The 23,359-nt window shown below is 35.9% G+C and overlaps 1 protein-coding gene across 2 annotated transcripts in view; it reads right to left on the bottom strand.

Annotated features, from left to right (window-relative positions):
• LOC138714818 (scoloptoxin SSD14-like) overlaps positions 1-23,359 on the bottom strand; it is a 270,565-nt gene that overhangs the window by 202,511 nt on the left and 44,695 nt on the right. Inside the window, exon 1 of one of the 2 annotated variants that reach the window (XM_069846979.1) lies at positions 13,129-13,878. The exons of the other annotated variant lie outside the window; for it this stretch is intronic. Coding sequence (XP_069703080.1) covers positions 13,129-13,208 — 80 coding nt within the window. The 5' untranslated portion in view covers positions 13,209-13,878. Of the gene's footprint in view, positions 1-13,128; positions 13,879-23,359 lie in introns of those variants that run through there. 2 annotated transcript variants of the gene reach the window in all.

Here is a 23,359-nt window from a genome sequence, read left to right on the forward strand (position 1 = left end):
ATTTAAATTAGTTTTTTAATTTAATGTATAACAGCCAACAGAATACAAAACTTGCTAAAACCTGTATCACCAACCCATGGACAAGACGCGGAATCCTCGGGTGACATAGAACCTCGTTGCGCTTCGGTCATATTGACACAATAATCTTCTGAGTTTTTAATACATCAAAGGACTGAGACAAGGATATGGGATGTCCCCATCTTTATTTAAGATCTATTTGGACACAGCTTTAGCACATTGGAATGATTCATGTCGAAATATGAGAATTAGAGTGGAAGATCGATTTATTCATTCATTACTCTTCGCAGATGATCAGGCAATCATTGCACAAGGTCGAGATGATATTAAATGTGTGATGAGAAAACTAATTAATTGTTATAACTCGGCAGGCCTTGTGGTAAATTTTACAAAGACAGAATATCTAGTAAATGGAGGGGATGGCAGGAATTTGAAATTCTCTAATGGCATAGCGAAGTCAGTGGATCAATTTAAATATTTGGGATCGGTTCTCCACCAATCTGGTACATGCTTTAAAGATATGGAAAATCGTGTCATACAAGCAAGAAATGCTATAAAACAACTTATGCTTTTGAATAGGGATGTTAGAATGGAAACAAAGAAAATTATATTTGATGTAATTGTAGAGAGTAACTTGACTTATGGAGGGAAGAGCTGGACTCTGAAAGAAAGACAAATAGACCGTGTTAGATCTGTGGAAATGGATGGACTAAGAAGGAGTCTATGCATATCTCGTCTCTAGAGGGTCAGAAATGACACGATTTTTGAAAAGTGGAACATACCAGAAGATGTGATCGACTGTTTGGAATGCCGAAGACTTCAATGGTTTGGGCATGTTCAGTGGATGGCCGAGGAGCGGTGGCCTAAAAAAGTTTTGAATTGGTTACCTCCAGGGAGGAGAAGAAAAGGGCGACCTCCACTTTTCACGGAGAGGAGGAGTTGCTGAGGCCATGGAAGCTAGAGGGTTGGAAAATGGATCTTGGGATGACCGACAGCAATGGAAAAGGGGAATAAAAGGCAACCGCTGAAAGTGGAAACGCCTATAAAAGTAAAAAGTAGAAGTAAGTAATCTTCCTGTAATTCTGGACTTTTATATGCATTCTCCTTTTAATTAACTTTTCAGTAAAAACACATCTTCTTCCGTTTCAGGAGCTGTTTCTGATTTCCATGAACATGTAACTCTTTGATAAGAACGTAATCCATTGCCAGTAACGTTTGGACACAGTTTATTTTGTATTAACCTCATTAACGCGCATTTGTCGCCCGCTAAGCGCATCAGTCATAGACTTCACAATCTATAAGCCATCAGCTTCACCTGCATTACAATCTGATGAGTCGGATCAGGATGGATAGATTTCAACGATTAATTTAAAAACGAGTTCCAATGAGCGCCGATGATTTCCTGATTAATTTAAGAACGAATTTATTAAAGTACGATGCCACTAGTGGGCTCATATACGAATAAAAGCTTACCATTTTTTTTTAAATTAATGAGAAAGATAACATGCTAGATAATTATCTAAATTTTAAAGCCAAATATAATTAAAACACTGGACCTTTCCCACCAATAAATACATAATAATGAATGGGTTCAGTGCTGCGGAAACGCATGAATTTCACGAGATGATCCCTGCGAGGGGAGTATAGTCCTTGCGGGGTAAGAGGAGAGAGTACGCCAGTGACTCAGCGTTCTTGAAGAAGAAGATGGATGGGCGTGATGTCATTGGTCGGCTGGGACAAAAAAGACTCAGTCAATGGCCGGCCCGTTTCGTGTGGGGGGTAGGTTATAAGAGTGGGGGAAAAACTTGCATTCCTTGCTCGGATCTTCTCGTGAAATGCGGACAGTATGTGTGTGAACATTGAACATTTGTAGTCTTACCTACAAAAAAGTCTACGTAAAGATTAATTTTTGGTCCTACAGAATATAATTGGTATGGTAACAATGATTACTGCATTATTAGAGGAGAGTCAGGCCACAAAGAAAAAAACACTAGAGAAGGAAGATTCGATCCGACGCTGTGGATTGAACTTCGGCGTAGCTCAGTGGTTAGAGCACTTGGTACATAGAACCAACGACCCGGGTTCGATCCTCGGCGCCGGAGCGAATTTTTCTCCTAATCATTGTTACAAAAAGTGACAGAGCATTTCTGTAAATCCCTAACTCGTGTAACGTCTATAAAGGTATTAGGGTAATGAAATTAGAATAAATAAATACGATTTCCTATACGATTTAAGTGTGTCTAATGAAGAGAATGAAACAAGCTATGTACCAGGTGCGTTTAAAAAGTTAGTGGACTGACACATAGATGGTAATGAAAACGTGTTAACAAAGCCGCCATTTTTAGCGGCCTTTTAAAATAATTCAACCACGAAAAATCACAATTTCTTGTGGACTACATTTTGAGTAGTTTAATTTTGAAGTTGTGAGCCGAACAGATTGACAAAACTTGAAAATATCGAGCTTCCTGCTATCATTAAATATTTCGGAAAAAAGTGAATGATTCTAACAGGAATTAAAACAGACATGGGTGCTACACTGGGGAAATCAGCTCCAGCGTTTTCGACTGTGAAAAAATGAACGACACTATCTAAACATGGTCGAGAGAGTGTGGAAGACGACCCCAGAAGTGGACAACCAGTAACAGGAACAAGTGAAGAAATCGTAGGAAAATCCACGGTAGGGTGTTTAATGACCATTGACTGAAAGTGCGGGAAATTAGCGAGGTTATGCATATCTCAACTGAACGGGTGCGGCACATCTTAGTCAATGTCTTGGGCATGTGCAAAGTCTCCGCAAGATATGTTGCGCGTTTGTTAACACCGAAACATGAGGCACATCCAATGTCAAATTTCGAGGAATTGTCTGGCTCGAATGGAGAAAAATACGAACGATTTTTGAGGCGGTTTGTGACCACTGATGAAACCTGGATCCACTACTACATACCACAGACAAAATAACAGTCGAAACAATGAAAGCATAGTGATTCTTCGGGTCTAAAGAAAACAAAAGCTGTTCAGTGTTCTTTTGAAGACTGTTGGATAGAGAACGGAAAAGGTGAAAATATAAGAGCGCAAGATGGTATCACCTCTCAATCAAGCTTCAAATTTGCAAAATTCAAGGCGTATTTACTAGCACAACGATCCAAATAATAAATAACAAAGGACAAATGATGTATTTACAAGCACAACGCCCCAAATAATACATAACAAAGGACAAATGATGTATTTACAAGCACAGCGCTCCAAATAATACATAACAAAGGACAAACGATGTATTTACAAGCACAACGCCCCAAATAATACATAACAAAGGACAAATGATGTATTTACAAGCACAACGCTCCAAATAATACATAACAAAGGACAAATGATGTATTTACAAGCACAACGCCCCAAATAATACATAACAAAGGACAAATGATGTATTTACAAGCACAACGCCCCAAATAATACATAACAAAGGACAAATGATGTATTTACAAGCACAACGCCCAAAATAATACATAACAAAGGACAAACGATGTATTTACAAGCACAACGCCCCAAATAATACATAACAAAGGACAAATGATGTATTTACAAGCACAACGCTCCAAATAATACATAACAAAGGACAAACGATGTATTTACAAGCACAACGCCCCAAATAATACATAACAAAGGACAAATGATGTATTTACAAGCACAACGCTCCAAATAATATATAACAAAGGACAAATGATGTATTTACAAGCACAACGCCCCAAATAATACATAACAAAGGACAAATGATGTATTTACAAGCACAACGCCCCAAATAATACATAACAAAGGACAAATGATGTATTTACAAGCACAACGCCCCAAATAATACATAACAAAGGACAAATGATGTATTTATAAGCACAACGCCCCAAATAATACATAACAAAGGACAAATGATGTATTTACAAGCACAACGCCCCAAATAATACATAACAAAGGACAAATGATGTATTTACAAGCACAACGCCCCAAATAATACACAACAAAGGACAAATGATGTATTTACAAGCACAACGCCCCAAATAATACATAACAAAGGACAAATGATGTATTTACAAGCACAACGCCCCAAATAATACATAACAAAGGACAAATGATGTATTTATAAGCACAACGCCCCAAATAATACATAACAAAGGACAAATGATGTATTTACAAGCACAACGCCCCAAATAATACATAACAAAGGACAAATGATGTATTTACAAGCACAACGCCCCAAATAATACACAACAAAGGACAAATGATGTATTTACAAGTACAACGCCCCAAATAATACATAACAAAGGACAAATGATGTATTTACAAGCACAACGCTCCAAATAATATATAACAAAGGACAAATGATGTATTTACAAGCACAACGCTCCAAATAATACATAACAAAGGACAAATGATGTATTTACAAGCACAACGCTCCAAATAATAAATAACAAAAGACAAACGATAAACAATTTCCTAACGACTAAATGTCCTGATGATGAACACAAACTCTACCAACTTCTGTATAGTGCTGCGGACGTATTGGTAGCCTACATGTTCTACATTTCATACTGTGAATATGGGAGCAGAGCTTCACTACCACCCTGTAATTGTGTACCAGATTCAATTAATCTGCATAATGCATGCATTTTTGTATGGCATATTAAACCCTGATAATTATGTCATTGTTGGTATCCAGTACCATAATTAAAAACAGAGTTACTTTTATATTACAGAAATATCATTATATTACCTCTTAGATACAATGTCAACGCGGAATTTAACGCTTGTATTACTGAACGCGTAAATTGGAAAATTAATTGGATTTTCAGAATTTTGTCCACGTCAAACAAAATCACTGTATCTATTAATAAAGTAATTTACCAAAGAGGTTAAGTACAAAAAATTGCACCAGACTGCTCAATCACAGCAAGGCCGTCGTGTTGGTGTTCCTGTAAGCACAATGCAGCATGAAACCCGCGATGTATGTTTTTAAACCGTTTAATTCACGCCGATGTATTAATTGCGTAGATTTGTAGGTCGAATTGGTGTGTTCGAGGATTACCTGGCATTCGCACTACATTTGGAGAAAATCTTTGCAAAATGCAGATCACTTATCTGTGGCACGTTAAGGCGCGTCTCCACTATTAAACATTTAACAACATATTAAATATAACATGTTGAATTTAACATGTATATGGACATTTCAAGTCTCAATTGACTTTACATGTTAACTAAATATGTTGAATTTAACACTTTTAACACGTTGGCGTGTTTTCCAGCAGAAATGGAAAACATGTCAAGTCAATTCATTTGCTCGTGCAGCGTCGGTACAGTTCGGCGAAGTTCGTACAGTTTCCATAGCAACAACTATAAGTTCCGATTTTGTGGCGCGTATCTTGATCATTTTTATACTATCATTGGTCCTTGGTGTCGGCTGTAAGTTGTTCGAAGTAATGGAGTGGACTAAGGAAAATACATTAGAATAAAAGTAATGCACTGATGGAAAGGCCTTGTTTGAGAGATGTGTCTGCAAAAGAATACACGGGCAAAACTAAGAAGTCCGACTGTTTTAGAGAACTGGAATTATTATTTAATTATTATTCTCGAGAATACAATAGAGAGTTTTCGCACTCTCGTTGTACGCTAAACGTTAATGCTATGTTGACGTCAGTAATGGTCGTATTTGGTGATGTATGTTGAAGTTCGTAAAACTTCGGAAAGAATAATTATACGGTATTACCCACTCCTTTAACATCTATCATGTCGTAGGTCCTATGATAATCGATCGCGCTGTAATTTTTTTAATTGAGATGAAATGGCTGCTCTTAAATTGTGTATTTCTTTGATGTAACAGGAAGTATTTTTGCAGCACTATATTAAAATCGTGTTCTGACTTTCTCAGCAAGTTTTTGAATCCAAATCGATACTGTATTCAACTTTAAGCTCGTTTAGAATGTAAGATATCCTGCATAGTGTCTTTTACTAAGATATTGCCGCATCCACATTCTCATTTTCTTCCTTTTCAAAGCCTTGTAACAAGCAATAGAGGCAATTACAAAAGTCAGATCATCATCTGAGTCCATTGTCCAAGGTTTGAAAATAAAACACTATCTATATTAAAGTCTCATAGACTGTTTATGGTGGACTGCGCAAAGAAAGTCGAGTTTAACATGTTTAACAGTGTGGACAAAGTGTTAAATGAAATTAGCATTAACATGTTCAATCAACATGTTGGAATGTTAACGGTAAACAATTTAACATTTAACATGTTGTTGTTAAATGTTTAATAGTGGAGACGCGCCTTTAAGTATACCTCTTCATAGAACGTCTTGTTATTCATCATCTTTTACAGTATCCACCTCGCGACAATGGAATTCCTTTTCACAAAGTATTAGGGGCTGCAAGACAATAAACACTTTTAAAAATAGCTTAAAGGATAACCTTCTTAGCAATTCACTCTAATTATACTGACTTAAACGGTCACTGACTACATGCTAACTTCTTTCTTTAGACATGCATCCTGATAGTGCTGTATTTTCAAAATTGCCTCATAATAATGTTTTTCTATTAATTATCTAACATTATATGTAATATATTAACATTCTATGTATTTTAGTTTAATTCTGCTACACAGTTTTTATTATACTAATCTACTAATTACCAACATAATGTGCGAAAGGTCAGGAAGAAAATATAGGCTACTCTTTCACAAATTATTGAACCATTTAGAAAACACCTCCCAACATAAAGATGAGATGTGGTAAGTAAGTAAATAAGCAAGACATTGTTATGGTTAATAACACTATATTATTATCATATTCAGAATGGAAACGAATAAATCAAGGAGCGAGACAGGGTTGTAGTTTATCTCCTCTATTATTTATAATATACATGAATCACATTATTAAGAATGGAGATTGAAACCACATGGAAGTATACAAATAAGTCGTTTGTCCCAAATAGATACTTTATTATTTGCTGATGATATTGTGTTTATGGCAACTTCAGAAGATAATTTACAACGTTTGGTTTACAACTTTAATCAAATGGCAGAAAGTTTCAATATGAAAATTTCAACTGACAAATCTATTTTTTTTTTTTAAGGAAAGGAACCAGTCCGTAGCAAAATATGCATCAATAATAAGATCATCGAACAAGTAAAAAATTTTAGTTATCTCGGTTACAAAATTTCATATGAAGGAGAAAAGGATTTGAATGAGAAAATTATTAAATTCAACAGAGCAATGGGGATAATTAATCAGATATTCAAACCAACCTTAGTACAAAAACACACGCGCACCAGAATTTATAAAACATTGGCCAGACCTATACTCTGTTTTAGTAGTGAAGCTTGGACGATTCGTAATATTGATTCACAAAGATTAACGGCGGTAGAAATGGGATTTATGTGTCGTACAGCGGGATACACGAGAATGGATCACATTAAAAATTTTGACATTATGAAAGAACTGCAGATTGAACCGATTACGGAATACCTACAGAAATACAGACAAAACTGGAGATCACATGTCATCAGAATGCCTCGTTCTAGAATTCCACGCCAAATTTTAAATTACCATCCTGTGGGCAGACCGTTCAAGCGTTGGCAAGAGAATGTAATGGGCCACTAGGCCCAATACATGCAAGGATGATGATGATGATGATGATGATGATTATTATTATTATTATTATTATTTCAGCACATGGAATTGTGACTTTACCCTCTTTGGTGATATCTGGTATTAGTTGGCAACACTGAAGAGACGGCCAAATTAAACCCTTCTAGGAACTATTCTTACGTGATCCTCGCTATAATTTATTGCTATTTTTTTTTAAATTGTAATGTTATCTGAACTTTATTAACAACTCCCATACTGTATCAACTAAGTACAAGAAAATAAACTGTGTCGGTAGGCATGAGCTTCTGGGTTGCTTTTACAGAGTCGATGACGCAACCCTGAAGGTCGCAGAAAGCTCATAAATCTTTACATATCTCCCTTGACTTACTTATCGCGTCAACGTATGACAATTGCACGTTTTCCACAAGCGAAGGTAACTGCAACTTGTTAACGCATATCCAGATGCTTTTTTTTCTGACATATTTAACAATTAATTTACGTTATACTCGTCAATGCATATCAGTTTTTCCATAGACCGCGCTGAAATCTGGCCAATAAATTTCAATGGAGGTAAAAACATTTAACATGCTTTTCCTTCCAAAGAAGTGCAGAATGTGATCCAAACCGGGAAATTTTCAGGGACAAGTTTTCGGACAGAGGACAACCGGTAAAGAGAGCAATATAGAGTTTAGTTAGAAAGTGGCGCGCTGCGTATTGATGCTGCAGGAAGCCCCTTTCAACAACTTCTATAAAAGGTAAGTCGTTTTCAGCACTTAGGTTCTGTATTTTTCTTCTGTATTTACTCTATATTTACACGGGCTACTTTTATCTACGCCATTTTGTACAACCCTTCCCGTCCATTCGCGCAGGACGCTCTCCTCTCCCAAGTCAAACCAGATACCCGCGGTAAAATTACTGTGCTCGCGATTTTCTACACGTGCATAGAAGTCCGACTGCTGTCACACACGAACATAAGCGGTTCTTACACTTTCGTATTTCGCGCCCTCTTTTTTTTTTTTTTTTTTGCCTTCGATAATTCTGCGGCCCTCCTCCCTTATAATATAAGATACAAAGATAGATGAGAGCCTAGATCATATATGTAACAGATAACTCCTTGCTACATTAAAATCGGCAGCACTTTGAAAAGAACAACCGCCAGGATCGCCGTAAACGAATACGAGATGGCAGCACAGTCGCTAATGCAATTCAAATGGGTATTATGACGTGACTCCTTATGTAACAACTAGATGGCAGCGTAGTAAACCTGACAAAAGTTGTTAACCTCAAAGCCTATAACCCCGACATATCTGTTACATATATGATCTAGGATGAGAGTAACCCAATAAGCGGGAATTTAAGTCGATTGGCGACACTGGCTATCGCTTCTGATATATTGCAGTCGCGCCATATTATGACGTCATTTCCTGTTACCCGAATGTTCGCCGCAGATACCGATGAATTTCGAACTTTCTGGATTGAAAATATGAGATTAAAAAAGCAGAGCGTCTGCGGGTGACTTGTTAGTTGTTCCACTAAATCCTGGACTAAATATTGTTTTGACAGTAGTTATTGATGTATAATAATTAATTACATAAAAACCAGATTTTTCTATGCTCTTTGTGAAGATATGGAAACATAAATCATTGTTGTTTTAGGGTACTGAGACATGATGACTTGTCTATTTTAGCTCTTGAACTTGCAAATAATAAATCAGAATTGAAACTAAACATAAAATTTATAAATCAATTGTGAGAAGTACAACTTTATATAGGGCAGAAACTTGGCAATTACAAAAGGCATTCAAAAATACATTTTTGGCCTTAGAAATGGATTATTGGAGACGATCAGCAGGCATTTCAAGAAGAGATAGAATTAGAAACGATATAATCAGAGAGAAATGCAAGTTAAGTATGATATTGTAGAGAATATTTTCACAAAACAACTAATATGGTATGGGCATATGATGCGAATGAATAAGGAAAGATTACCGAGGTTGGCATATGATTGGACCCCATCAAGAAGAAGAAAAAGAAGAAAAAGAAGAAGATCTATGACATCATGGAAGAAGGGCATTCTGGAAGCTATGGAAAGAAGACAATTAGGAGAATACCTATGGAGAGATAGAGGGGAGTGGTATCTTGCAGTGCGATACATTTATCAGCAACTGTAAATTAATATTTGGCTGTCAGAAAATGTCAGAAGGCATTGTAAACTGACTAATATATAACTTGCAAATGACATATAGGCCCTACTGAAACATTCCAATGTCACGGGTTTACGAAATTTATACCATGCATTAAACAATGCTTATAGTAGGCTATCTTTTGATGAAAAATTAAGTCACTTATCCCCAACAGAATATTTATAGAGTACCCTCAAATACTGTAATTACAAAAAAATTGTTACGCATGAGTCATCAGTTAGGTACACATATCTCACAGAATTTTAGTCAAAGCTCTCTATTTTTTCTGGTGTAATGAGAATATATCACATGATAAAATGAATGCACTATTTTCTTAACTAAACACCACATATGTACAAAATTAATATATATATATATATATATATGAACATTATTTTTTTCCAATATTTTCGTTAATTTTAAATTTTTTAAAATTCAACGACGAAATTTAAAAGCAAACCACTCCATTAATTTCAAAGAGCTAATTAATATGTACCTGCCATAAAAATTTCATGACTCTATCACAGTCTACTATATACAGTCGTGAAGCTCAATATGTAGTAAAAATGCAAACATGGGTAGTTGCCCACCACTAGGATCGCTTCTATCGCCTCATCATCGCAGATTTCTCTCCTAGCAGCCGACAAAATATGTTACACTTTCGTTGTCGTGTTCTTTTGGAAAAATTAACACCTTCCTTCTATTATTGAAATATTAAATGCATAAAGTTAATTTATTATTTTAATGAAGTATATTAAATTCCACCATAAACTCGAAGATACCTGCAAGAAATAAGTTAATATAATTTTTGTTTGTGTAAAACGAACTGAAATTTACTATAATAGCTTCTCTGATTCAAGATTATAGCGATAATTAACTATGAAACCAATAAATATTAATTTGCATTTCTCTTTAGAACAATAATAATGGAAATATGAATTAATGGAGTAACTTACGTGTACCGGTACTTGTAGTGTAGGCTTACGTAGTTAACAAAGTGGGATGAGGTTAAGCAATAATAATCACAGCAGAATTGGAAATAAAACGTGATCAATAAATTTTATTGTAACAGACTTTTTCTACGTCTCTAGTAAAGCAACAAATAAAAATAACAACAAAATTAACAGCTATAATTAAAAATATATCCTTTGAAGAAAAAAGTAGGCCTAAGCAATAATAATCCCACCAGAATTGAAAATAAAACGTGATCAATAAATTTCATTAAAACAAACTTAATTTTTCTACGTCTTTAGTAAAATAACACATAAAAATAATAACAAAATTAATAGCTACAATTAAAAATATATCCTCTGAAAAAAAAAATAGACCTAGCCTTTATTTCTCTGGAAATTTAGCAGCCTGACAGAAGTTTAACCGGTATCTAATGTCCTTTCGGTTAGACTGAAACATTTCATTGTGAAATTTAAGGATATAATGTATTCTAACAGTCACAAAGAACTTCAAATTAACAGTTTTGTTTCTGCACAGCATTCTTGTGGAAACCCAGGAACCTTTCTGAATCTTTCGGAAATCGGAAAAAGGATAACTCTGGCCTCTTTCTCTTACTGTTGCTACTGTTTATAGCACTACAAACGTCTCCTCCTTGTCCCATGTAATTATTCCAATTATTATATTTTAGCCATTAACATTTTCATTATAAACAATAACGAACATTTCACAAGCATCAATGTGAAATACGCAACGAGCTAGCACTCGATAGAAATACGACACAGTCCAAAGTCGACCATGGATAGTCTATTGTTTCTAGTTGCTAACCGCTTGGAGCGCTTTATCACGAGATTTGCAAAAAAAAACACCTCAAGCTTCGCGACTGTATATAGTAGACTGTGACTCTATCTTCATTAATTTATGATATAAGTGTACCTATTTTTTAAAAATCCAAGATAACGAGAAATTCTAATTATCGTATTTGGGGGCAGCCTATAAATATTGTTTTTTTTTAATATTTTCTTGGGTTATTTTACGACGCTGTATCAACATCTAGGTTATTTAGCGTCTGAATGATATGAAAGTGATAATGCCGGTGAAATGAGTCCGGGGTCCAGCACCGAAAGTTACCCAGCATTTGCTCGTATTGGGTTGAGGGAAAACCCCGGAAAAAACCTCAACCAGATAACTTGCCCCGACCGAGATTCGAACCCGGGCCACCTGGTTTCTCGGCCAGACGCACTGACCGTTACTACACAGGTGTGGACTAAATATTGTTGGGAATAAGTGATTTAATTTTTCATCAAAAGATACTATAAGCATTGTTTAATGATGGTATAAATTTCGTAAACCTGTGATATAGGAATGCTTCAGTAGGGCCTATATGTCACTTGCAAGTTCAAGGGCTAAAATAGGCAGTCGTCATGACCCAGAACTCTATATTCTTCATCCAGATAGTTGTCACGCGGTAAGGTGTCCAAGCGCGTCTACGAACTGAGAATTGAAATATCGATATTTTTTTGGCGAGGAGAGTCATAAGCATGCACGACTTTTTTTTAATGAAGCTATCCTACTTAGTAGATATGCTCGAAAAACTTAATTCAATTAATCTTCAACTTCAAGGAAATAATGCAAACATATTTGATTTAAGTGAAAGGGTCAACGCTTTTTGTAAGAAAATACAGTTATGGAATAACAAATAAAAACAAAAGAGAATGATGAAAAAGTGGAGGGTCATTTAGAAAACTTAAGCACTAATTTCCGCAAATGCTTTTTTCGGAGAAAACGACATTAAATTGTGTGACTGGAATTGGGTAATAAATCCATTTGACAGTACACCTACCGGTCTATCGCTGCAAGAAGAACTGTTAGATCTTTCTTCAAGTAGCTCAGAAAAATAAAATTTTGTTATTAAGTCTTTACCAAATTTCTGGAGTGAACTATCTTGTAATTATTCTCTTATTAAAGCAAAGGCGTTTCAGATATTGTTACATTTCCCCACTTCTTACGTTTGCGAAATTGGTTTTTCAGCTATTGCTGCTTTAAAATCTAAACACAGAAACAAACTTCAAATAGAAAATGAACTCAGAGTGACTATCTCGAATATAAAATCAAACCTGAACAGGCTGTGTACTTTAAAGCAGACATATAATTATTAGTCATTAGATCTATTCCTTAGAAATGTTTTATTACAATGCTTTCGTTTTGATTATATTTTAAATTCAAAATTTAAATTTGAAATAAAAACGCAAAAAAAAAAGTTCTTGTTTTGTTCATTTATTTGACGCGCCCCACATGTTGATAACCACTGAACTACATAAAATTGTATGTATTACTGTCGTAGACACTTACCGACTTCTTCTACGCTCTCCAACCACGCGATAAACAGGTTCAGATCTAAGGCTTGATATCGAGAGCGACAGGTTTGTCATTCTGATGGCTTGAGAACACAAATTGATCTTGTCAGCACTTGTGAAACGTATGGAAACTAAAACACTAATTAAAAACGCGGAAATGTTTAATATATCTTCACACAACCTTAAATTCTGCAATATTTAGTGCAATACACGACTGTTTGTCTGTATTGGATCTTAAGTAACACAGTCACTTTATGTCACTGACGCCAAGACAGATGTAGCTCAGAAAAATCTAATAATGTTTGAATTTTGAAGTTGTGTCGCAACAATCACCGTTAAAACTCAAATATATATTAAAAATAAATTATTTCTTAATGGACTGAAAGACATATAGGTGTAAAAAGAACACGTAGAAACATGAACTTGAAAATATTGCACTTTTGAGGTTATAACACGTCAACCACTGAGAACTTAATTGTGACACAGAAACGTTTTCTTAATTCACAGAGACAAATGAAAATCGCCTTCGCGCACGTGTAAATGCGAGTCTTTATAGTACAATATAACTATATGATATTTACACGCCGCAGTGTCTGTCGTTACACTGACGTCACGACTCCCACTCACTTATCGGTCAATTTAATGCATTAGCAGTAATTACAGATGGAGATGTGTGCACCAGGCACCAGTGACAAGAGACGACGGCACGATTATTCGATTCGCGTTTGTTCGCCTGCGATTAGTTACGTTTCTGTTGATAAGCGTTCGCTTTACATTTGCCGGCAATGAAAGACCCCTCGAACAATGAGACCGCGTGTTTTATTTGTAGCAGGCGTGCTGACGAAACAGGCCGCTGCGTTGGATCACCGCGACAACTGCCAGGTCGCGGCTAAAAGCATTGTCCACGGACACTAGGGGAATTTCTTACGACCGTAACTTGATCATAAACTTGGCAGATATAGAACGGTGCGCCATGCAGCATTGATGGACTTATGGTGCATCTACACGGTTCAATTTTTCATGTATAGTAGAACCTCTATTATCCGTGGTAATGAAGGGAATGGGCTGAACGGTTAATCGAAAAAATCGGATAATCCGTACCATAAATATTTCGTAATTTTCTCCGTGGTGTTGTGTTTAAGACGCTAAATAGTGGACAGTTCACTAATTTGATTCTGGTTGTCAACAACGGGTTTTTAACGGGCAAGAAAACTCTTTATAATGGCTGTCTACAGAAAAATAAGAATAATGGAGGTATCATTTGTAAATTTACATACTTTGTTATACACTCTATACTTTTTTTTTATTAAATATCGCAGTTATAACTCAAATCTCGTATTCTGCTGCGATATGAGCCATAATTTCCCTTTCCCAAACCATTCAATTATTTGCACGCTTTTCGATACGTTTTCTTTTGACACCCGTGGAAGACATTTTATATAGAAATTATACAGTAGATCTACCGCAGTGGACTAACGGTTAGAATGCATGACCGTGAAACGAGCGAGCCCGGATTCAAATCCTGGTTGAGGTTTATTCCGGAGTTTTCCCTCAAGCCATTAAGAGCAAATGCTGGGTAACTTTCGGCGCTGGACCCTGGATTCATTTTTGCTGTCATTATCACCTTCATTTCATTTGACGCTAATAACCTTAAAAGTTGATAAACCGTCGTAAAATAAACAATTAAAAGAAAATAAAAGTTATATAGTACGGGAATTCGAACAGTAGACCACAGTGTTTAACGATAAAGGATTGTAATAATGGTCTCTTCAAAAAATATGTGCCAATACAGACCTGGGCGTTATTAATTCGATTGAGTCACTGCAGATCACCATTTAAATCCACACTCCACCTTCCCCGGCTTAGACAGTTTTGTTTCGGTACGGTATGAGCGGAGAGGAAGTCAATGACGGATTGTATCAGGCTTTTACGAACTTACAGCTCTCACTGGTCGTCTAAAATCCACCACTGATGCAAAGAGACTTACTCTGCGTTTGTTTATAAGGCGGTGTAAGCGAAAAGGACATGGGTGTGGGTGTCCTTGATCCTTTAACTTCCCGTCTTATGCGAGGGCTGTACTAATATAATGTACAAAACAGTATTTCATGTAAATTAGTTCTGAAATAAAAGCGAAACAAAAACAGTCGGATAATCCACCAATCGGTTAATAGGGTGACGGATAATCGGGTTCTACTGTATTCAGTGGCGGCTCGTGCCTTTCTTGGATGGGTGTTCACAAAAAAAAAATATATTGGTAATGAACACACTAATATATTCTCATATAGCTGAGTCACACGTCAAGATAAACGAGTTCTTATATGCATGCACCAAATCTGCGCATATAAACCAAAATTAAAACCATTAAACAATAATTCATAGGACTCACCTTCACTGCTGTTGTAGATGGTGTTGAAGATCTAGATTTATTTGTAGAGAAACTCCATGAGTCTAGTTTTGAGAGACGCAAACTTATCAATAACTTTATTAATGAACAAATTAACTTTACAGGGAGTTATTCCTGAAAGCTTAATTTGCATAATACTCGTCACTGTACGTAACAGAAAACCACAATTTAAAGTCACACAGAGTTAGTGTGCACTCAAATGTTGGTTGCTTGACTGTTGTCAGCCCACTTTGAGGTCTGTGGATATAGAGGGAAAAATTGGATCGGTGTCGGGTAGAGTTCCCGGGTAGCTCAGTGGGAGAGCGTTGGTACGTTTAACCAAAGGTCCCGGGTTCGATACCCGGCCCCGAAACAATTTTTCCCTCGAAATTATTCAAATTAACTTTACAGGGAGTTATTCCTGAAAGCTTAATTTGTATAATACACGTCTCTGTACGTAACAGAAAACCACAATTTAAAGTCACACAGAGTTAGTGTGCACTCAAATGTTGGTTGCTTGACTGTTGTCAGCCCACTTTGAGGTCTGTGGATATAGAGGGAAAAATTGGATCGGTGTCGGGTAGAGTTCCCGGGTAGCTCAGTGGGAGAGCGTTGGTACGTTTAACCAAAGGTCCCGGGTTCGATACCCGGCCCCGAAACAATTTTTCCCTCGAAATTATTCAAATTAACTTTACAGGGAGTTATTCCTGAAAGCTTAATTTGTATAATACACGTCTCTGTACGTAACAGAAAACCACAATTTAAAGTCACACAGAGTTAGTGTGCACTCAAATGTTGGTTGCTTGACTGTTGTCAGCCCACTTTGAGGTCTGTGGATATAGAGGGAAAAATTGGATCGGTGTCGGGTAGAGTTCCCGGGTAGCTCAGTGGGAGAGCGTTGGTACGTTTAACCAAAGGTCCCGGGTTCGATACCCGGCCCCGGGACAATTTTTCCCTCGAAATTATTCTTTATTAATGAAGTCTAATGTTGTTAACAAGTTCCCCCCCCCCCCACTGCCAACATAGCCAATGTGCTTAATCGGTCTTCTGTCCTCGTGTTACGGAGGAATGTTTTAATCCTCTTTTAATTTAACACACTCACAATTTCAAATACGTCCGTCTCCAAACTTCAAGTGTTACTGCATGGATAATTATGTATTTAACCATGGTTACTGTTTCAACTTTCAATACGCACCAATACAGCTTGTATTTTCCTTACTTTGCTGAACAAAAGACAATAGAATCAGCCCTATTGCGTAACGGTATTTTGAAAAGAAAGAGTCAAAAGAGAAAACGAGGAAAGAGGGAGAAAGGAACAGGGTGCCAGACCGGAAAATATTCTCGCCTCAGGCTATTCCACCCTGCTAGAGAAAAATTGTGCGAGCTGCTGTCAACCTGTCCAATGGAGATTTAAAGACACACGACACACGAACGGGACATTCTCTCGAGACGAAAAATTTAGGAACGTCATTGCACATTGGAAAGTAATAGATGTAATAATATTAATACAGTAATACGTATGATTATTGTTGGTTTTTAAGGTGTTCACGTGCTCCTGTGCTCATATGGAGGAACCGCCGCTGCATGTATTTACGCATGAAATCTGAGGAGAATATTGAAAGAATCAACTTGAAAACGCACGTTCAATTAAGATGCATCCAGATTATGTTTACTCTACACGGTTAACCATGTTGGGCGTCATCTTCACTATGTATACAGGGTGATTCACGAGGATTTACCGCCACTAATGGAGATTATTTTCGAAGACATTCTGAGCAAAAAAGTCATAAAATGTCCTAATCTCAATATTTTCAGAGTTACATTAATTTGAAGTTGTTTGTAAAATACGTTTTTTTCTTTAGTTTTAAGGGTAAAAGAATATTGCAGATAAAGAATGAACTATTCATGAGTATCATTTCTTTAATTAGCTAGTATTCTGAAGCTAAAAATGTGTTGTGAATTCCATAGTTGTTTTGTACAGAATTTCTTTTTTCGATTTTTAACTACAAAATTACATTTTTCTTACGCATTTATCACAACTATTGTTACAAATCACGCCACTCTTGTAAATTCTACAAGACTGTACATTAGGATCCACAATTAAACTGTTAAGAATCAAGTTCCTAAAGTCGTATGATCAATAAGAATTTTTTTATAAGTGCGTAAGAATCATGTAATTTTTATATATATATATATATTAATATTTTTATTATTATTATTTTTTATTATTATTATATATATTATTATTTTTTTATTATTTTATTATTATTATATATATTATTATTTTATTATATATATAATTTTTATTATTTTATTATTATATATATTATATATTATTATTATTATTTTTCTCCGTTGCATTACTCTTTCATCGTATGATGACGCAGAATATCTGCATGGAAATATCATATGTACTTCGGTACATTAAAATAATATAAATGATATGCGTAAATCACTTCGTGATTTAAGACGGTGCTTATTCCGTCGGATCCCGGCCAACCAGTCACTCATATCGAGTGCACCTCAGCACATGTGTGGACTTCGGTCCTGCGTTCATAGACATCTATGACGTAGTGCAGAGGGCGGCCACTAGAGGGAACCCAAGAGTTGGAGCTTAATCTGAGACGATTCTAACCGGCGTCGGAGTTGTATCCGGTGTGGCTTAGTGGATAAAGCATCAGGACGTAGAGCTGAAAACCCGGGTTCAAATCCCGGCGCCGGAGAGAATTTTTCTCCGTTCCGTTACTCTTTCATCGTATGTAATTTTTAGTTAAAAATTGAAAAACAAGATCTTTAAAAAAAAAAGCAATTAACAACAAATTTTTTAGCTTCAGAACACTAGCCGATTAAAGAAATGATACTTCTGAATAGTTCTATTTGTAATATTCTTTTATCCTTAAAACTAAAGAAAAAATATATTTATTTACAAATTCAAATTAGCGTAACTCTGAAAATATTGAGATTAGGAGACATGTTTATATAACATTTTTTGCTCACAATGTCTTCGGAAATAAACTCCGTAAGTGACGGTGAATCACCCTGTATATTTGTGTTGTTTGAGTAAAGAGAGATGTCATAAAAATGAGTTTGGAGATAAATGAAAAGTAAACTAGGAACCCTTATTGCAAATAATTTTCTACACAAATAAAATACACCAACTGCTAGTATTCTTTTAATTTTTGCACACTCGTACAGGGACATAATTTTATTTTTACTAACATTTCTAATATTAATCTGGCTATACCTTTGGATTAACGGTTGAGAACCAGAAAGACTGTTTGTTACTCCCTTCCAAGACCGGAGTTTGATGATACAAACAAATCACTTTACTAGGTATAGGAGTGAAGAAAAGTAGTGCATCCATTTACGTAAACTAGGAACTATTACGGTTTTGAGTTTGATAATTTTCCTGAGGATTTTATTTAATCAAGTACAGTATTAACAATAAGTATTTTTACTCACTAACTGAACTCTCCAGGCGGACGTATTCATTATGTAATGTATAGTACACTGTCTACAGCACATTAGTCTACAATGTGGAGAGTGCATTTAAATTGAAAAATAATAAAAATGTGGACATTTTAAGCAAATTGTTGAAAATGGTGGACGTTCATTTCGATACATGCTTCAGTTATTTTGTGCATATTATCGAAAACATTTTTAAGTATATCTTCTGAAATTTAATGCATTATTTCTTGAATGTAGGCCTAATTCTTTAAATGTTAAATGTTATGTTTTTTTTAACGACGCTCGCAACTGCAGAGGTTATATCAGCGTCGCAGTTCTTTTACATGCCAGTAAATCTACTGACATGAGCCTGTCGTATTTAAGCACAATTAAACATAATTCTTTAATTCTTCTATTGTTGTAATTGCGCTCGAGTGGATACAACTTTTACGATCACTTCTTTTGACATTTTTAACATGGTGGAAGAAAAAAAGTAACTTTTTCATCTGCCCCCATGAAAATGTTTTCTTGTAAGAGGGATGAAGTTACAGGAAAATGGAGAAAGTTACACAATGCAGTACTGTACGCATTGTATTCTCCACCTGACACCACTAGGAACATTAAATCGAGGAGTTTGAGATGGCAGGGCATGTAGCACATATGGGTGAGGTCGACCTGGTTGGCAAGTTGGTATAGCGCTGGCCTTCTATGCCCAAGGTTGCGTGTTCGATCCCGGGCCAGGTCCATGGCATTTAAGTGTGCTTAAATGCGACAGGCTCATGTTAGTAGATTTACTGGCATGTAAAAGAACTCCTGCGGGACAAAATTCCGGTACATCCGGCGACGCTGATATAACCACTGCATTGCGAGCGTCGTTAAATAAAGCATAACATTTACAACATATGGGTGAGTCCAGAAATGGATATAGAATGTTAGTTGGAGAACCTGAGGGGAAAACATCTCTAGGAAACCAGATGGGAGGATAATATTATAATGAATTTGAGGGAGATGGGATATGATGCTAGGGACTGGATTAATCTTGCTCAGGATAGGGATAGATGGCGGACTTATGTAAGGGCGGCAAGGAACCTACGGTTCTTTAAAAGCCATTTATAAGTATAAGTATTATTACTATTATTATTATTATTATTATTATTATTATTATTATTATTATTATTATTATTATATTTATTTAATCTGACAGGATTAAGGCCATAAGGCCTTCTCTCCCATCCCACCAGATAGCACATATAAATGCAAAAAATAAATACAGACGCTGGTGAAAATATTATTATTATTATTATTATTATTATTATTATTATTATTATTATTATTATTATTATTATTTTGTTCTCTCCAAGCACCAAAGTAGTGAGATGAATCACCTTGTTATTTTGTGAATTTAATCTGAAAAATTCTTTTATACATTTTGCATAATGAAGTCTCCCTATAATAGGAAAATGTTCATACAGTTGGCAACACATCTCCAGCACATTTGTAGTCCTCAACGTTAGCACGGTACGCTAATTTCCAACTCCATAAATCGAGCCATTGTATTTTCACACACGTGTAACTGCGTTTCGAAATTGAAGCTTTTAGTGCTTTTCATGTACTTACATTGAAACACTTTCGCACTGTGGCATAACGCAGCTGTGAGATATTGCATGCACCTCGTTCTAATCCCTTCTGACAAACGTACACCCACGGACATTAGCACTGTAATTAGACTTCATGGCTTTTGTGACATTGTCTTCGACGCCAGCCTGTCCCTTTCACGGTCTACTGACACAGCGTCCTCATGAAACAGATGTGAAATATAACGAACTGCCTTGTTTTTGCAAATTCGTCCCGTTGTACCTAAAGAAGTCTTCAGGACTTGGAAATATATAAAGCAAAATCGGTTAATAGTTATTTATTATACAAATTCATAAAGGTTTTCTTTTTGGCACGAGTGTAAAGTTTGTGAACCGAGGTGACGCCGAGTTTAAAAAACACACGAGGACCAAAAAGATAACTTCACAAATGAAGAGTCCACTGCAAGAATGATGGGTGTCATTTGGAATACATTTTTCAGGAGAAGCAATTGAAAGTTTGAAATGCTTAGCGCTGAAAGTTTAACTGTGATTTTCCGATCATTACTGGACAATGACTATCAGTGTTAATGCCATATAACTCTCTATGTACATTCTATATGTCTTAAGCTATGCATTGACAGTCTTGGTTCATTTTCAACAAGAAAGTGACATCCATCATTCTTGCAGTGGACTCTTCAAATATGAATTATACACTGTTTTTCTACGATAGCAGAAATTTACATTAAATAGGCCTAAATACTTCAAGTTGGAGAGGTTATAAGATCACGATTTCATGGCCGTCTAAACTCAGAACCATTAAGAAATAAATATATGGAATTTCAGCCCTATTTTATTCATGATCACAATTTCATGGCCGTCTAAACAAGGCATATAGAATAGAACAAATTACAATTACTTATTCAGTAAAAAGGTAAAGGTATCCCTGTAACATGCCATGAAGGCACTTGGGGGTCATGGAGGTAGAGCCCCATGCTTTCCATGACCTCGGCACTAGAATGAGGTGGTGTGGTCGCCACCACGTTCTGACCGCCTTTTACCCCCGGGAAAGACTCGTTACTCAATTTTATAGGAGGATGAGTGAACCTCGGGGCCGTTCTGAAAATTTGGCAACGAGAAAAAATCCTGTCACCATCTGAGATCGAAACCCGGACCTTCCAGTCCGTAGCCAGCTGCCCTACGTAGAAGAGCAAATACGTACTATATACATTCTATTGTAACGTTTACACTTTAAACTTAAAATGCATACCTCTAAAACAGTAGTTGTTAATGCCTTTTAATTACTCTAAGCAGATGAAGAATTTCGTTAATAAGTCATTTTTAAGAATATATGTTTTGCTCTTGACGATGCCAACTTAATACCTAAATTGAGCCAAAATGTCATACAAGTGCAGCTCTTAATCGTGGTGCTAGTTTCGGCCCAAGACTTTATAATAAAATTACAAACCATTTTCCAAATTTGAAATATTTTAAAAAAAGAAATTTATAAAGTTATTCATGGCATATAATATCAATAAATGTGTGTATATTTTTATCTTTTATTTCTGTCGACTATATTAATGTTTTTATTGAATATCACTGACTTCTGTCCGATTGTCAATTTATATTAAATTGTGTTTTTTCCTCTCTTTTTCTCTTCCTTTTTTTTTTTTTTTTTTTTTTTTGCTCTTGTGTGTTATTTATTGATTTGAAATAAGTTACTTACTGTATTTAGTAAACTGTCCTTTTAAATTTTATGTTATATTATTGGCGAAGACCACACCGTACACGAGCCTGGCTCTTACGGTAGTGGCTAGAAACATTTTTGTTTTATAATTTTAATTTGTTGGAAATATAAAAATTGGAGATTTATCCTTCGAAGAGGTGGAAAAATTCAAATATCTTGGAGCAACAGTAACAAATATAAATTACACTCGGGAGGAAATTAAACGCAGAATAAATATGGGAAATGCGTGTTATTATTCGGTTGAGAAGCTCTTATCATCCAGTCTGCTGTCCAAAAATTTGAAAGTTAGAATTTATAAAACAGTTATATTACCGGTTCTTCTGTATGGTTGTGAAACTTGGACTCTCACTCTGAGAGAGGAACATAGGTTCAGGGTGTTTGAGAATAAGGTGCTAAGGAAAATATTTGGGGCTAAGCGGGATGAAGTTACAGGAGAATGGAGAAAGTTACACAACACAGAACTGCACGCATTGTATTCTTCACCTGACATAATTAGGAACATAAAATCGAGACGTTTGAGATGGGCAGGGCATGTAGCACGTATGGGCGAATCCAGAAATGCATATAGAGTGTTAGTTGGGAGACCGGAGGGAAAAAGACCTTTATGGAGGCCGAGACGTAGATGGGAGGATAATATTAAAATGGATTTGAGGGAGGTGGGGTATGATGATAGAGACTGGATTAATCTTGCACAGGATAGGGACCGCTGGCGGGCTTATGTGAGGGCGGCAATGAACCTTCGGGTTCCTTAAAAGCCATTTGTAAGTAAGTAAGTAATTTTAATTTGTACTCACTAGCTAGCTAGTTAAATGAATTAAGTAATACCTGAATGAATAAATGAATGAAAGAGTGAATGAATCAGTCAGTTAATGAATGAATGAACCAATCAGGGACTCAATTTAGTCAATGAATCAATCAATGAATCGATGGATGAATGAATCAATAAGTCAATTGTAGTGAAAGAAGAATTATCAATTAAATGGTAGACCTACACAAAGATAATCGCGTCCTTGCAAGGGCTCTTCGAACTCCTGCATGGCTCAATGTGGTCTGCCTTTGCCGTCCACCCACAAAGAGT

Source organism: Periplaneta americana, chromosome 15, assembly GCF_040183065.1.
Source record: "Periplaneta americana isolate PAMFEO1 chromosome 15, P.americana_PAMFEO1_priV1, whole genome shotgun sequence".
NCBI classification, from domain to species: Eukaryota; Metazoa; Arthropoda; class Insecta; order Blattodea; family Blattidae; genus Periplaneta; species Periplaneta americana.